Source organism: Dermacentor silvarum, chromosome 1 (assembly GCF_013339745.2).
Source record: "Dermacentor silvarum isolate Dsil-2018 chromosome 1, BIME_Dsil_1.4, whole genome shotgun sequence".
NCBI lineage: Eukaryota > Metazoa > Arthropoda > Arachnida > Ixodida > Ixodidae > Dermacentor > Dermacentor silvarum.
Window position 1 is genome coordinate 239,027,773 of NC_051154.1, and position 16,140 is coordinate 239,043,912.

The window sequence follows — 16,140 nt, forward strand, 5'->3', positions numbered from 1 at the left end:
TGAAAAGCATGTGCACATGTCTGAGAAACCGGTGCTGCTAGCCGATGCGGAAGCCCTGAAGAACAAGAGAGTCAGAACGCCTGCAAACCGCAAAGAAAACCACGACAGTCGTCAGCGCACATCGCGCAACCACTAATTCGAGTTTTGCCTCCCAAGGTCACCTACACACACACACTGCATGTGAGCTAGTGAATTCGTGGGGCAATCAGACGTTGTCTGCTCAGGGAAACTGTCGGTAGTTCATTTCAAGGGCAGCACAGCATGTAATTTGAGCAGTAATAAGCAATCAACGCTGCAAAAATGTCTGTTGCTTCTGTTTCTTGACATTATTAACTTAAATCTGGAAAAATTTACAAAATATGGGATGATATTGTAATTTTTGAGCATCACGCTCATAGAAGAGCATGTAATCGATGGGAATGTGCCTGCCATGTCATCTGCCATACTGCGACGAAAACTGCATTTCCTCCATGCCAAACCGTGATGCTACCGCACCGCCGACATGCGCTGTCGCAGCTGAAGAGATTCCCCTTCTAAAATACTTCTATTCTGTGAAATGTATACATTTCCCTTGTAGTATCTACGCTTGTATTAGGTCTTTTTCAAAAATTATTTCAATAACATATACTTGGAAGGCACCATACTCTTCCCTAGGCATTTTTGAGGCTTCAAAAAAAAATGTCGCAGTTTCGTCCGAAAGGCGAAGCATCGATTGTGATAGCAAATTAGTAGAGCGCTATTCGGAGTAGGGATAGTAGTTTTATCGGCTGCATAAACTTGGACACATTGGCTTACTAACTGAATTAACAATCGTGGTGTCAGCGCGCACAAGCAAACATGAATAGATCACATTGAATGACCACAGCCAACGACTGTCAAAACGCTGGCAGCAAGCGCAAGTTCGCGCGGTGTATCGCTTCAACGGAAACTGAGCGGCAAATGCACAGCCCATACAAAGGTCACAGCCGTGTGGAGGTAAGAGACGGTGCGGGCGACCACCGGGCAGAGAAGTTGTTGGCAGAGGAGAAGCTGCCCCCCCCCCCCCTCCCTCCCTCTTCCCGTTTCTTGCTTTCGCGTGGGAGATTGAGTGGTAAGATACGCCTTTGGCGCCGGAGCACAGCGCCGCCCCGCCTCCCTCCCTCCCATACCCCAACGGCCTTTCGCGGGACGGTCGCGTTTGCTTTCCGCCGTGCGTTCGCCCTCCGTGATAGCGCGCGTCCCCCGCGCGCTTTCGGTCGCGCATACGGCGCGCGGCGACGATCGCCCTTGGAATCTATACGGAACCTCACGGCGACGGCGACGGCGACGCCAGAAATCCGGTTGAAGTGTCCATATAATTGCTATCGCAATAAAAAGGTGCCTCGGGTTCCTTAAAGGACTTATGTGCCGTAGACACAAGCAAATGGCCTGTTCCAAGGAAAACATCACTGGTTATAGCTTAAAGGGACTGACAACTGATTTTTAAGGACCTAGTTTTTGTGGCACAACGCAAAGCTCACCCCCGGTAGCGTTTACACCTGCAGCGATTACTTCTAAAAGTGCGTGGATATTTTGTAAGCAGAATTTCTCGATCCGAGCAGTCCCTGAAAAAGAAAGAGTCTCTCCTCCAGCAATACTGAAAAGGGAGAGCGATGCTGATAGCCTGCCTTGCAAATTGTGAAAGCCACTCATCGTTCTGTTTTCACAGGAGTGGGTGCAACTGTCGTTAATCACCTATATTTTGACCTGTTCAAGCACTTTTGAAAATAAAAAGATTGTACAATAAGTTTGCGTTGTTGTACACACTTTTCTTATATTTGTACCGCATTTTTCCTTAATTACATGCCTACGTCATAGCTGACTGGCCCTCGTCGTCATTATTCTGTCGATAGATGAGCCAAGCCAACTCATTGTAAACGAAGGCAAAGGCAACGCCACTTTTCTACTCACTACAAAGGAAGGCCTATCTGCACAATGTAAGTGAGAAATCTAATAACAGAAAAAGGTGTACCGCATTTCGATACTAATAAAAAAACCAGGAACTGTGTACACAAATAGAGAGTCACATGATAGGCCGCATATACATTTTCATGTTTTTTCCGCATGGGGGGTAAAATGTCATTTTTTGTGACTTTTTGTGAAGAATTAAAAATATAAATTCATCATTTTTGAGAAAAACATGCCTCATTTTAACCAAAACGATAGGCAATCTTTCTATCAGTGGGGTTGTCTCGATTCATGTTCTGAGCGGTTGTCTGTCCCTTTAAAGGATAGAACTGCTTCATGACAAGAATGCCAAAAACATTAAATGACAGACTACAAGCAAAAATCACAGTTTGCCATGTAGGCTTCTGCCGTGAAACCGTAAACAAAACTTGTATTGCCTATTTTGTTTCAGCATTGCTTCATAAACCGTTGTCGTTGTTTCACTTCTGATAATTTGAAATCCTTTGTTTAGTAAACAGAGAATAGTAACCAGACTTTTAACATTTGGTTGTTGTGAAACATTTGGTTAGTTTCGAATACACTGAATAGCTTCTTTTAAAAAATGGCGATGAATAGTAAGTGTGTAATTCTATTGGCATTTGAAACTTTGAATATTTGCCAATCTCAAATGTAAACACAATATAAATTGTGCTTACAAATGCTAAATTTATGGATCCCTCACCCCTGGATTGACAGGTTCTGCTTACAATTAGTGGGTTTAGGCTTGTTGCACCTGCTGAGTTGCTTGTAAGCTTTTTCTATCCCTTCTGTTTTTTTTAGGGGCCTTGTTGACGTTTGAGCATTTTAATTACAAAACTGTAATTCAACATACGATTCTAGTATTCATGACACCTTTCACATGGTAAAATAACCAGGCAGCCTGGACTTCCAGACTCTTGAACTCTCATTGGGAATGAGAAGAGCAGCGGAAAAAATGCCACCATCAATGGTTAGGAGGGCAAGGTAGCCCTTGCAATCAAAGATGACAACTGATTTTTGACACTTTCCGCAATGTTTGTTACTAATTCAATCATTTCTCAAAGTTTGTATATAGAAATATAATGTGCAAAGTACTATTAGTCACGTACGTGACCGATGGTGGTGCTGCGAACAGCGCTACAATGGCATCAGACAGGGGACTCGTCTTTGTCTGCAATGCTCCAGCTAGAATAGCTTCATTTACATGCGTTTGCTCACGCTGTGAATGTGTGATAGTGGAGCGTGACGGTCTCGAATTACTACGTATCTGCATTTTTTTCCTGGTGTTAGTTTGACGATTGCCAGCATTAGGAGGACAACAGACATTATACAGTGAAATCTCAATATAATGAACTTCAAGGGACTGTGGCAAATTGTTCATTATTCTGAAAGGTTGTTATAGTGGAAGCCCCAAAATTAACCATTCCCCCCATCAACCCATCAGTTCATCAGTTGTCACCGTATAAGCTATCCATGAAAATGTCACTCTTGGCTCTTGGCCCGTGTTGTTGCTATTTTCCATAAATTCTGCTGAGTGGTGCATGCAAAAGGGGCGCTCACGCCGAGATAACCACTGACAAGGAGGAAGCTTCATGTCACCTCCAAAGTGCAAGTTTTGTTTGTTTGTTTGTTTTTCATATTCCTTGCCGTGAACACCGTAACTGTCTCTCTCGAGGCGAACATTTGAATTATTAACAGCGGCGCTGTTTAAGCTGACCGTCAGTCCGTGGAGCGTGTACAAAAACCTCACTGAACGATGACGTCACCGCACGTTGCTTAGCAACCACCTCGCGGAGTGGCATGTGCTTCGCGTCCTCTCCGTGCCGTGCACATGTTGCCTTGACATGGGACGTTAAGGAGAGGGAAGAAGAGCATGCGCGCAGCGCGCGCTATGCTCGGGAGAGAGAGAGAGAAAATAAGAGCAAGACAGAGAGAGAGAGAGAGAGAAAGAAATTGTAGCAGCACCAATGAGGCAACGCGCAGAGCTTCTGCCGACGCCGTCCGCGTTTCCCCGTTTCCCCACATTCGCGCCGAACGCGCGCGCGGTGTCTGTGACTGCAGCAGGTGCCTCCGGCGGCGGCTCGGCAGGTTTCGACCAGCCACACCCCGGCAAGTGTGGAGGCGCAGCTTGGTCGTGATGTCACCGGGGAGGTAAAGCTCGGAGCCGCCATGACGGCGGCAGAACTTTTGTTGACTCTGTGGCGAGTACATGTAGCCTTGACATGGGACGACCAAAGAAGATCCGGACACCCGAAGAAGAAGCCACTTATCTTGAAGCGCGTTGCGTGGCCATGCGAGAATCTGTTCGTCGGCGGCGAGCCGATTCGGAATACCATGGCTAGCAGCACTTAGCATTTCCTAGCAAACTTTAGCGAAGCCTAGTAAAACCTGGAAGAAGCTAGATCGATCACCAGCTCCGCTGTTTACTCCGGCCTTGCACTAGTGCAAGCTGCCCACGTTTTTTTTCCGAAGCACAAACGTATGTAAACTACACCATCTGGAAAGTGTGACATCCCCGCGAGCACAGAGGTTACACTTCTTTGCATACGTAGCTAGTACGGCCGCAGAAAGAAGCGCAAAAGCAAGAAGAGGTGTGTGCAGAAAGAAGAAAGAGATGCGCCTTCGTTGGCGACACTTGTCTGGGCCAGCGCTTGTCTTGGTGGAGCATGCGCTGGCAAAACCTGATGAGTCGTCGCCTTCATCAATACGGGGAGAGGGGGGGAGGAAGAAAATAAGAAAAAAGAAAAAAAAAAAGAAAAAAAAAGAGGTTGGTTGCTACGTTTTTCTCCTCTGCCATCTCAGGTTTTCTGAACCCATGCACGGCAGCGTCCGCGTTTTGCGCGTTGTCGTCTGCTAGCCTACAGTTCCGGCTGCCGTGAAGGATACACAGAAATCTAAGAATCCCCAGATTTCAAAACATTAATTCATAGTACTGAGGCATTAACATGGTACGGAAACTGAATAACGATCATTATTCTGAAATGTTCAGTATTCTGAAGTTCGTAGTACTGAAATAATTTTACATTGAAGCTATAAGCAGTCAGCAAGGGATTTCTGAAAAGTTTGTTAATCTGAAAAAAAGATTGTTAATGCGGTGTTTGTAGTAACGAGCTTTCACTGTATAGTTAATGCATCTTCCATGTAACCACCCAATGTGGTAGCCCTGTGGGTATGGTGTTTCTGCAGAGGAATGCTTGTGTATACTTGGATATAAGTGGACTTTAAGGAATCCCACGTAATTAATTCGGAGTCCTCCACTATGGCACACCTAATACAGTGTAGACCGCTTATAACATAAGTCGCCGGAGCCGCGAATATCCGCACTATGGACGGTACCGCACTATAAACAAAACAACTATTTTATTGCGATAATGGACACTCGAGGCGCATTTCTGCCGTCGCTGTCACCATGCTCTAGGTTCCGTATTCGTTACTAAATAAATTAACAAGCACGGTGTCACGCTGCGCACAAGCAAACATGAACACATCTCGCTCGTTGACCGTGGAAACGAACTGTCAAAACACTCGAGTGACGAAGCGCGGCGAGCGAATTGACCTTCGTGCTATCATGCCTCTCGCTTCAACGCGACCTATAAGCGGCGAAAACACGGCATGTGGCGGACTTTCCCCATTGCAGATTGCTTACAAGATAGGGCCAAGGCGATCGTATCGCCGAAGTGGATCGTCGCAGATTACGTCCTGCTTCGGTCCACTGAAACCGTTTCGCATTGCTTTGTTGGCGAAATTCCTCTTTTTCTGTTTGCGCCAGTCCCGAAGGCAAGTTTTGAATTCTCCGAACGCCCGTGATGCGGCCCAATTTCCGTCCGTCTCCGCACACATGATCACTTTCCTTTTAAATGCGGCATCATGATGAACTCGGTACTTTATGCTGATAGAGCAGACGCAGAGAACGTGAAGACAGACAGTAGACTATTGCCTAAGCACGTGTACTGTAGCACGTGCACTGTAGCACATGGAGGAAGCTACGGTAGCTAGGCTCGAGAGTAGCTAGGCTCGACGTGCGTGTGAGGCGGCCATTTTGAAATGCCGACGGCTATACGGTAACGCAGATTTAAGGTCGTACTCGATTCTAACGTGCACGCAATTTTCGGACCTGTTTTATCGAAAAAAAAAGTGCGCGTTAGATTCGAGTAAATACAGTATTTGTGGCTTGAGGGGAGCGTTTGCCGTCTAGGTTGACTGCAAAACTTTCAGGCAGCCACACTGTAACCGGTATTTCGTGTCCCACAACTGCACTATAAGCGATACGCGTATACATAGAGTTCTATGGGAAAATTAACGGGAGTCTGAAAAGACCGTATTATATCCGGTCCTGCACTATAAGCGGTTACGTTATAGGTGGTCCATACTGTAATCATATGGTGGTTTTGGCACGTAAAATCCGAAAACGTTTTTTGTATATATAAAAAGTTTAATTTTTTTTTCATGTATAATAACCACAGCTCTTGCAGGCAGGGACACCAATCTTGTAACTCAGTCATAAAACATCATGCTGAGCGAGTAAATGGGAGTCTACACAGCTTTGAAAATGAAGCACAATCACAGGGCTCATTCGCAAAATTTCACGTTAACTAAGTGGCATTGTAGTTGAATACAAATTATACATTTCGCTCATAATTCTAGTCACATGGTGTTACGGAGCAAGTGGCGACTTGAACGAAGCTCCAGGGAAACTCGAAGTTCTAGAGGACCAAGAGACCGAGAGCAACCTCCACTACTTGTGAGATAGCTGTTATACCTCGACGCTTTATTCAGCAGGACCAGCGCTGAAGAGAATGATGCTGGCCATGATGATGAATATACACAGATGAAGATGAAGGGTGAATATAATGCTCACAATATATACAAGTTTTTCTGACAAGAAAAATCTCATTATTTCACTGGCAAGTCATTTATCTCAAACATTAGTGGCACCATGTACTATCATGTTGCGCAATCGTCAAGCATGCTTTACACTATTTTCTTGGAAATAAATCTCATTACCACATTCTAAGGCAAAAAAAAAATTATGTTTGTTTAGGATAGCATAAGACTATTTCTGTTCAATTCACTTTTTAGACTACCAGAAACCACTCGGAAAACATCACTTTATCAGCATAAGCATAAAATATCATGTTATTAAAAAAAAATGCAGGAAGCCCTGTTAACATTTTATTGCGCCTTTGTAGTACCTCTCCTTTTTTTTTTTTTTCGTGTATGTTTAGCACTCCAGCTACTTATTCACTCACGTACCAGCAAACCTAAACTTCTAAATTTTCTTGTTTTAGTTTTAAATGCGTATGATACCCTTACAGAACAAAATATATTGAAAGTGGTGATCTAAGCAAAAATTGTCGCCTGTTTTTGTTACACAAAAGAAAGGGTTACGCTGAGCCGACAAACATGCAGGAGCGAGTGGTGTCCCAGTGGAAGTAATCAAGTTTAATTAAAATTATCTTGCGAAGGTCAGTACGACAGCACAAGACATATGTAACTTTGTTTTGTTCAATAATCTTGTTGGCCTTTCTATCAGACATTCCAGACCACATTTGCTGCAATGCCGCTAAAGCAGTGTATGCATTAACACACCACAGCGACCACTTAGTTTCCTGAGAATGGCATCAAATATCTTTCGTGATATGCTTAATGCATTGGGTAGCAACAAAATTGGAATGTCTGTGGCCAACGGGGCGGGCGACCAAATACGCAGCACATGCTCGACAGACAAACAGTACTGCAGTGCAGACACAGTAGCTGAAGGTGAAATGCTGCAGTTCATCGTCAAAAAAAGGGCCGACAAATCATTATGAGTGCGCTACGACAACGGAACAGCAATGGCGAGAAAACAATGCGGTGCATGCACGTGTACACACTGATGACTAGCAGACGACACCAGGAGCAATTTACACTAAGTGTGGCGAGTACGACGACTCTGCTCGATTTCGCAGGGATTAGTGTTCTGGAACATTCAGTTTATAGTACTGTTCTACAAGCCTGCAGATTTTACATTTCAAAAATTTGAGCAGAGCAGGTGGAGCTCCCCCACTGACGTCAAATGCAAGAGGGCGCCACTCAAAGATCTCGGGCTAAGATTTAAATCACCCTTGATGCCTTAAAAAAATTTTTTTTTTTCATAAACAGTTTTGCCATTTTTTTTTTTTTTGCAAAGCTGTGCTACTTATTTACACCTGTTTTTAGAAGGTTACCCTCTTGTTGGCCTTATTTAATCTGGTCTCCCTACACAAACCTAGTTGCATGTTCAGTCTGCTTCACACCGGTTTTCCTTATTTCTTATGCTATGTAGTCACTTCTTTGTATATTTGCTTTTGCTTTGTTTTTTGTGTTATATCTTGCTTCTAAACACTCTCCAGACTAAACACACTTCAGTTACAGTCTACATGTCTACATCAAATAAAAACTGGAAGTTGTGTCTGTCCCGTCACACTCTTCCATCTAGCTTTGTGTACAAAAGAGTAAAGACAAACTACCTCCTATAACTTTACTTTGCACAAATGCTAACAAAATTAGAAACTTTAATGAGAACAGCTCTGACATCCATATAAGGCTGTTGATGCTTGAAAGTCAGCACAGTATGATGATTGTTATCGCTGTCTGATTTCCTCTACTGTCCAAGCGCTTCCTTGGAATGGCAAAAAAATAAAGCTGCACATGGCCACTCACCAGGCAAAGGATGGCCATGCAAGAAGACAGAGGCTGGCCCACAAGAACCACCCGTAGGTCCCCTATGTCCCCCACGCATGCAGAGGCCCCTTCCATTGGCACCTGGGGCACGGAGACCACACCAGCCACACCGTGGATCACGCAGGCAATGGGCCGCCTGGCCGTGTACATGGCACGGCACCCCGCACGCTTCCACAGACCCACCGAGAACCTGTCCGCAGGCCCCTCCTTCACACCGCAGGCCCACGTAGCTAGGAGTCATGCACTGCACGCAACCAAAATGAACAACATGCGAAATGCATGAGTATTTTGCCCTCCTGGGGGATAGACTGCATGTATCAAATTCGATTGATTTAAACAGTACACTGGATATTCTTTCAGCAGCACTGTTCAATGCTGTGCTGAAGGAATAGTAAAAAAAAACATCATTGAGACAAAGATAAGGTGACCCTTCATTACACATTTATAGCCCACTTAGCAAGAAACTTAAGTTGACTCTGGCCTATGCAAAGGGTTGCCATTTCATCCTCAGCACTCCAAAGCTTTGGGAAATGAGAATGACAGCTCTCTCCATTCAGAATTTTGCAGCGAGTCAGACTCTGCTTTACATTACGGATGGGCGAATAGTGAATTTGAGGTTCGAAGCGAACTTGAAGCGAATACTGATTTTGTCGAATAATTTCAAATCGAATAGTTCGAATAGTATATATCACATATTACAGTAAAACCTAGTTAATTTGAATTTCACGGGACCGAAAGAAAATGTCCGAATTAACTGAATGCCAAATTATCAGGGTATCCAGAAAACAATAAGCAAATGCTTACTACGTCAGCACGATTTTATTAGTGTAATGATGAGCAAATCCTTTTAACAATAAGCAAATGCTTACTACGTCAGCACGATTTTATTAGTGTAATGGATGAGGAAATCCTTTAGCTATTTTGCACAAAAGCAGTGCGCAAGCTGCAATTCTCGTCATCTCATGACTGATTGGCTCTCGCAGTGGCGATCGAGGCCTCGCGACTTCCTTCACAGCATGGCCGCGGCGCGCGCCATCATTTGCGACACGCTTTGCACTACCGCACGCACATCCTGATTATTTTTTTGCCAGTAAGCTGACCGCCAACAGATCGCACGTCCATCGCAATGTAAGCCGGTGCTCTTCATCCTCGACAGCTTTGCACCGAGTCAAACCGAAACAACTGTTTGTCGCAACCTGCGGCCGCTCTCGACGCGATTATGAACGCTTGGTGGTTAGGGTATGGCCACACTAGCGGCAAAAACGCGCGCGGCGAGTGGCAACCAATCAAGAGCGACGAGGGTGACGTCATGGAGCCATGGCAACCGGACCTCCGCCACTCCGCGCCGGGTTATCAATCCATGATCGTCGTCTCTCGCGGTTCTATGGAGGGATTTCTGGACGCTGTCCGATCGCACCCTTTTCGCTCACGGTGATTCCACGTTCCGAGGGCGCATGAGATCATATTGCGCTGCCGCACGGGGAGACGCGATTGCCACGGTGGACTTCGCGGCATGACGCGCGCGTTTTGCCGCTAGCGTGGCCGTACCTAAGGCACGCGGCCGATGCACGCACCGAGTCAGAACGAAACTACCGTTCGCTGCAACAATTGCAGACGAAATCGCGGTCGCTATCTATGCGATCATGGATGGCCACTACGCAGCTTTTTAGGCACGCGGCCGACATGCGTATTGAGTCAAAACGAAACTCCTTTTTGCCGCAACCGTTGCGGTCATGGATGGCCACTATGAAATTCCGCGGCCAACGCGTTGTTATGCGCGGCGGTAAACGCAATAAAGGCACAAATAGGCACGAAGTGTTCCGTTGTTGCTGTCATTCACGTACGATTTCCGCTGATGACTATGGTGATGCTGACTCCACCGCTTTGTTTCGGTTGTACGCTAGCGCCGTTGCTGCTCTTTTGCGTCGCACATTTCCGGCTCTTTAATGTAAAAACGTATAGCGTTCGAGATTTATGGTTGATGTATGGCAGCCATGACGTGAAGCATAGCCTCCAAGATGTGTTCCGACCGTCCTTGGCTTTTGGCTGCCTATTCGGGAGCGCCAAATAATTCGAAAATATCGCATACCTGAATTCGAATCGAAGCGAATAACGAATATAGAATTATTCTACCGAATATTCGACAATGCCGAATATTCGCCCATCCCTACTTTACATACAACTATGAACTCTTGACAAAGAGCATCCATGACTAACACACAATACAGTAAAAGCTCGTTAATTCGAATTCTGCGGGGATGCTACGAAATTCAAATTATACAAAATTCGAAATAATGAAAATCGGAGAAATAATCGCTCAGTTAAGGCGCATATATAGTCCGACGTACAGTAAAATCTCGTTACAAGAGACATGGTTACAAGAGACACTTGGTTATTAGAGACATTTGAAAATGGTTTGGTTGGTTTTCCTATGTTCGCCATGTTAACAACATCGCCTACAAGAGACATGATTACAAGAGACGCTCTTACTAAAGACAACTTTTTAGGTCTCTAGAGTAAGTTCTTCAGTATTTAGAAGAGACACAACCCAGACCTCCATACTTCCATACAACCCAGGATGAAAGATCTTCCATACAACCCCAGGATGAAAAATCTTCCATACAACCCAGGATGAAAGATCCTGTGGAAAACTGCCCTGAAGATAAAGCTTGGGCCTGCATCCAAGAGACCGCAGATGTTCCAGAATCTTTCGAGGAGTTTGTGTCTGCAGATGTTAACCTCGTGTGCTCCCAAGAGCTTACAGATCATGCTATCCTCGCGCAAGTAAATGGTGCATGTGCCTTAGAAGATGAACCAGAGGAGGAGGAGGAGGACATTGCAGGGCTGAAAGTGTTGGCAGTTAAGGCTGACGAACATATTAAAGCACTTCAAAGGTATTGCGAGCAACCGGAAGGCTTGTAAAGTGAAGTGCTTTACCTCCAGAAGTTGGGAAGGAAGCTAATACAATCTGCAGTCACTAAAAAACAAACTACAGTGTAGACCGCTTATAACGTAAGTCGCCGGAGTCACGAATATCTGCACTATAAGCGGTACCGCACTATAACCAAAACAACGATTTTCAAGCCCTGCACGTATGCAAAAAATATAGACCAAGCATGTAGACATGCTTTGTAATATCGCGCGCACATCGCGATGTAGTCGGTGCTCTTCAAGCTCGACAGCTTTGCACCGAGTCAAAACGAAACAACTGTTTGCCGCAACCGCTGCGGGAAAAACTGTGACTGCTATCGACGCGATTATGAACGGCGACTTTGCGGTGCTGACGGCATGCGCCCGACGCACGCACCGAGTCGTCGCGATTATGAACGGCGACTTTGCGGTGCTGAAGGCATGCGCCCAACGCACGCACCGAGTCGTCCAGTCGCTGCAACAACTGGCCGTCGAAACCGCGGTCGCTATCCATGCGATCATCGATGGCGACCACGCAGTTTTTTAGGCATGCGGCCGACGCGCGTACTGAGTAAAAACGAAACTACTGTTCGCCGCAACCACTGCAGAGAAAACCGCGGCCGCTATCGACACGATCGTGGATGACGACTACGCAGTTACGGAAGCCCGCGGCCAACGCGGTGTTACGCGTGGCGGTAAACGCAAGAATACAGCCTTTAAAGGCACAAATAGGCTCGAAGCGTTCCCAAGGTAGACCTTGGCGTTCCGGCGTTGCTGTCATTCACGTACGATTTCAACTGATGGCTGGGGCGATGCGGACTCTGCCGCTTCGTTTCGGTTGGACGCTAGCGCCGTTCTTGTTCTTTAGCGTCGCACATTTACGGCGCTCCTCGCTCAGCGAGCTCCGAAAGTAGTCCGAATTGTGGGGTCTCACACGTGTGCTCTTGGGACAAAGGAACGACAACACAGTAGTGCAAACAATCAAAAGGGCATTTATTGCACCTTTCATACCAGCACACTAGCCGAATTACTACCAATTGAACATTCACATGGGCGCGCGACAAATCAAGGAAGTCCGACTCACCGCGACCCGATAGCGAGCGAATACGTTCGCCCCATGCTATGACACCATCGCCTAGTCGTTCACGTGTACGGTCACGCGAACGGTGGCGCGCTCGAACGATCCGTGTTCGTCCATACCGGTGTCCTGCTCTTAGCCTCGCGCGACGGTCGCGCGAAGCGTTCGTGCGTGTTGGCCGCCGATCCCCAGCCAAAGAGGAAGCGCCGTGTACCCCTTTCTCCCAAGTCACCCCGCCACCCGGTGGCGCCAGCATCGCGACACTCGCGCCATCTCTCGCAATGCGCCGCAACCACACCGACCGCCGCCGTTAGCCACGCGGAGAAGCCGGACCACGGGAGCCACGCCGGGAAAACAACATCAGGCGACGCGTGAGAGTCGCGCATCCCCACAGAATTAACCGATGTGCGGCTAAATAAGTCCGAATTAACGAGAGTTTTATTGCATTGAATAATGCATACGCTGGCCGGGAGCACGCACCTTGTTGAGAAGCGTGCTCGCTGCCGCCCTTGTCGGCGAGGTTTTTTCTGTGGAAGCCGCATTATAACCGGTATTTCGTCTCACGCGGCTGCACTGTAAGTGGTATGCGTATACATGGAGTGCTATGGGAAAATTAACGGGAGTCTGAAAAGACCGTACTATATCCGGTCCTGCACTATAAGCGGTCACGTTATCAGTGGTCTATACTGTACTATGAATGACTTCAAGCCATCCTGAGCAATTTCCTGCAGATGTGTTCAAACACACTTTGATGCTGATGTATAATAAAGTGATCTAGTCTGACTACTCAGTGTTTTTAGAATTTTTGGTTACAAGAGACCTTGGTTACAAGAGACATGATTCCCGGATCCCTTGAGCGTCTCTTGTAAAGAGGTTTTACTGTAGTGTGAGCGCGCGGACACACGCTACGTCACGTTGGCGAGAACAACGACTATAGTCCAATGCACCGGCGCAGGCAACGTAACTGGACGTGGCCAACACGGTCCGATGTTCCGACATTGAAATGGCTCTTGCTCCATCTGCACATTCTTTGTGCCAACTGCGACGACCCACAATGCATTGCACGAAGAAATAAAGGTGCCCACAGCTCTTTGCCGACTGTCGCAGACAGCTGTTCAAAGCGGTGCGTGCCAACGCGTACCATCGTGGATGGGGAGAGTGCTAGTGCGCAGGAGCACGTTTGCCTGAAGCCCCTCTACGTTTGTCACGCTCGTGTCGCTGTGTGGGCCGTGCAGCTTTGCAGCGACGTAAACGTGCCCATGGCATGCGGGTTGGGGATCATTTTGCGCATGCTTTGAAGAGAGTAGTCGACAGCGCACGCGTCGAAGTATAGAGGGGACGGTATTTTGGCTGGCGCAGCGCAAGTGGCGTAGCGTGACTGGCCGCAAGCAACGCTCGCCCGCGTGCTGAAAACGTTTATAGTTCGATGTTTTCAGTGCGTGGGCGAGCGTTGCTTGCAACCAGTCACACTACGCCGCTTGCGCTGCACCAGCTGAAATATCGTCCCCTCTATACTTCGACGCGCTCACCGTCGGCTGCTCTCTTTGGAGCATGCTGTTACGATTGGCCAGCGGGGGAAGCGACCTTCGAGCCACTTGTGATTTCCTGAGACGAATCAGCTCGGTGAGGCCCACAATACGTCACATCTGACAGACAAGCGGCGACACCAAGGCGAGACACGTTTGACGGGTAAGGGGCTGATGGATGCCACTTGGTCGCCGACCTCGACGCTAGGACCACAGAATGCCTGGGAAAGTGCGTGCTACGCTGTTTTGTTGCGGCCGCTGCTGGCCGCCAAGGCCGTTCAACAGACGAACACGCTAATGGCTGGACCATCCCAGGAAGCAAGACGTGCCAGATAGGGTCAAGCGTGAAACCTCCCGTCTATGAGTGTCCCTTCTGTTCTCTGTGACAGAGGCTACTTTTCCAAGTGTGTTCAGGGAACAAAGGCGCCGAAGTGATCATGAGTTACCCTCCCCCTCAAGGCGGAACCTTCAGTGACTTTCAACGCTCCGGTTGGAGGAAGGTGTGACCGCAGGTTTCCCTGGCCTAGGGATCTAGGGAGGACAAGGTGCATTTAAGCGGATCTTTTCGGCTCATCTAGAGAGTACTCTCCCATCTGCTCTGACATGTAGCTGGTGCTCTGTGAGAACGATGTAGTCTGCTCAGATGTAGTAGCACTGACATGCTACGATGTACAGTTAAACCTGGATATAACGAAATTGACAAATTCCCGAAAAACTTCATTATAGAAAGGATTTCGTTATATGCAGGTTCGGCATGAAAATTAGAAAAAGAAACGCTTACCGTATGTACTATCGCTCAAGATTTACTCCCAATACACTAAAGTTGCGATGAACAAAAAGTCCCAGTTTCGCCCGAAAGGCGAAGCATCGATTAATATACGAAGTAAGGATAGTACGATCAAACCTCGTTAATACGTAATTGCGGTTTAAACGTAGTCGCGAAGATTCCCCCACCCAGCCGTAGTTGCTCATTGCCCACCAAACGGTTAGTGCGTACTATTTTTCTTGTTCTACATGCACAGGCAGAAATTCGGCAAAATCTCATGAGCGCAGACGTTTGATTCTCGATTTGCGACGCCTGGACGACAGTCACCAGCGATAGTGAACTTACAACATGGCCACCATGACGTATTTCCTGCTTGTACAGCTGTTGCCGATTGCCACGCACAAAAGCATGGCCTTTGAGATAAGTTCCCGGTAATGCGGAGAAGCTGCCGGTAGGGGGTGCGAATTTGCTGTTGCCGTTGGAGTAGTAACTGCACAGAAGCACATTTTATTGCGAAGCGCATTTGTGCCATCACCGTGGATGTCACTTTGAGGTTCCGTGTAAAGTCCAAACACGGCAAAATCGTCGCTGTGCACCGTACGCTGTGTGTGCGAGTGAAAGCTTGCAGGGGTCAGCCGACTCAATCTCGCGCACGCTTCTGCGCTAGGCGCGGCAGGGGAGGCGAGAAAGGGAGGCGTTTACTTCAACGGCAGCTGCCGTATTACTAGCCACTGCAGCCGTATCTTGAAAGCGATCTGCAATGTGGAAAAAGTGTGCGCCCGCGCGGGCTTATCTTCAAAGCAAACTGCAGATAAGGTCAATACGTCACGTTTCTTCGTCGAAGCACTCATCCTTGGAATGTCACACCAGGTACTGGATGCGTGGACGCGTGTCGTTACGCACAAGCGCGAGGCGTTGGAAACGAAGAGTGAGCGACACGATGGCGTCGTAGCGTCGTATAGTGTCACCTAGTGTCAGGTTAGTGACTTGAAGCGCAGAGACTTGTGCAGTAACCAAAGAGTGGCGCTGCCTGCGCATTAAAAAAAACGTGTTTTTTTCCTTCGGCAACATCAACAGGAAAAGGAGAGTGCCGGCTTGGCAGGCTAGGCTACATTGAGGGGCTTTAGGCTAGGCCAGCTGCAGCAAGCGGCGGGATCAGGTTTGAATGAAAGGAGGGGGAAAGGTCATGCCCGCGGCGGCAAGATCGCTGGGTC

At 47.4% G+C, this 16,140-nt stretch overlaps 1 protein-coding gene across 1 annotated transcript in view; it reads right to left on the bottom strand.

Annotated features, from left to right (window-relative positions):
- The window catches only part of LOC119436983 (multiple epidermal growth factor-like domains protein 8), a 169,403-nt gene that overhangs the window by 32,017 nt on the left and 121,246 nt on the right, over positions 1-16,140 (bottom strand). Inside the window, exon 27 of the mRNA XM_037704034.2 lies at positions 8,626-8,890. Coding sequence (XP_037559962.1) covers positions 8,626-8,890 — 265 coding nt within the window. The remainder of the gene's footprint in view (positions 1-8,625; positions 8,891-16,140) is intronic.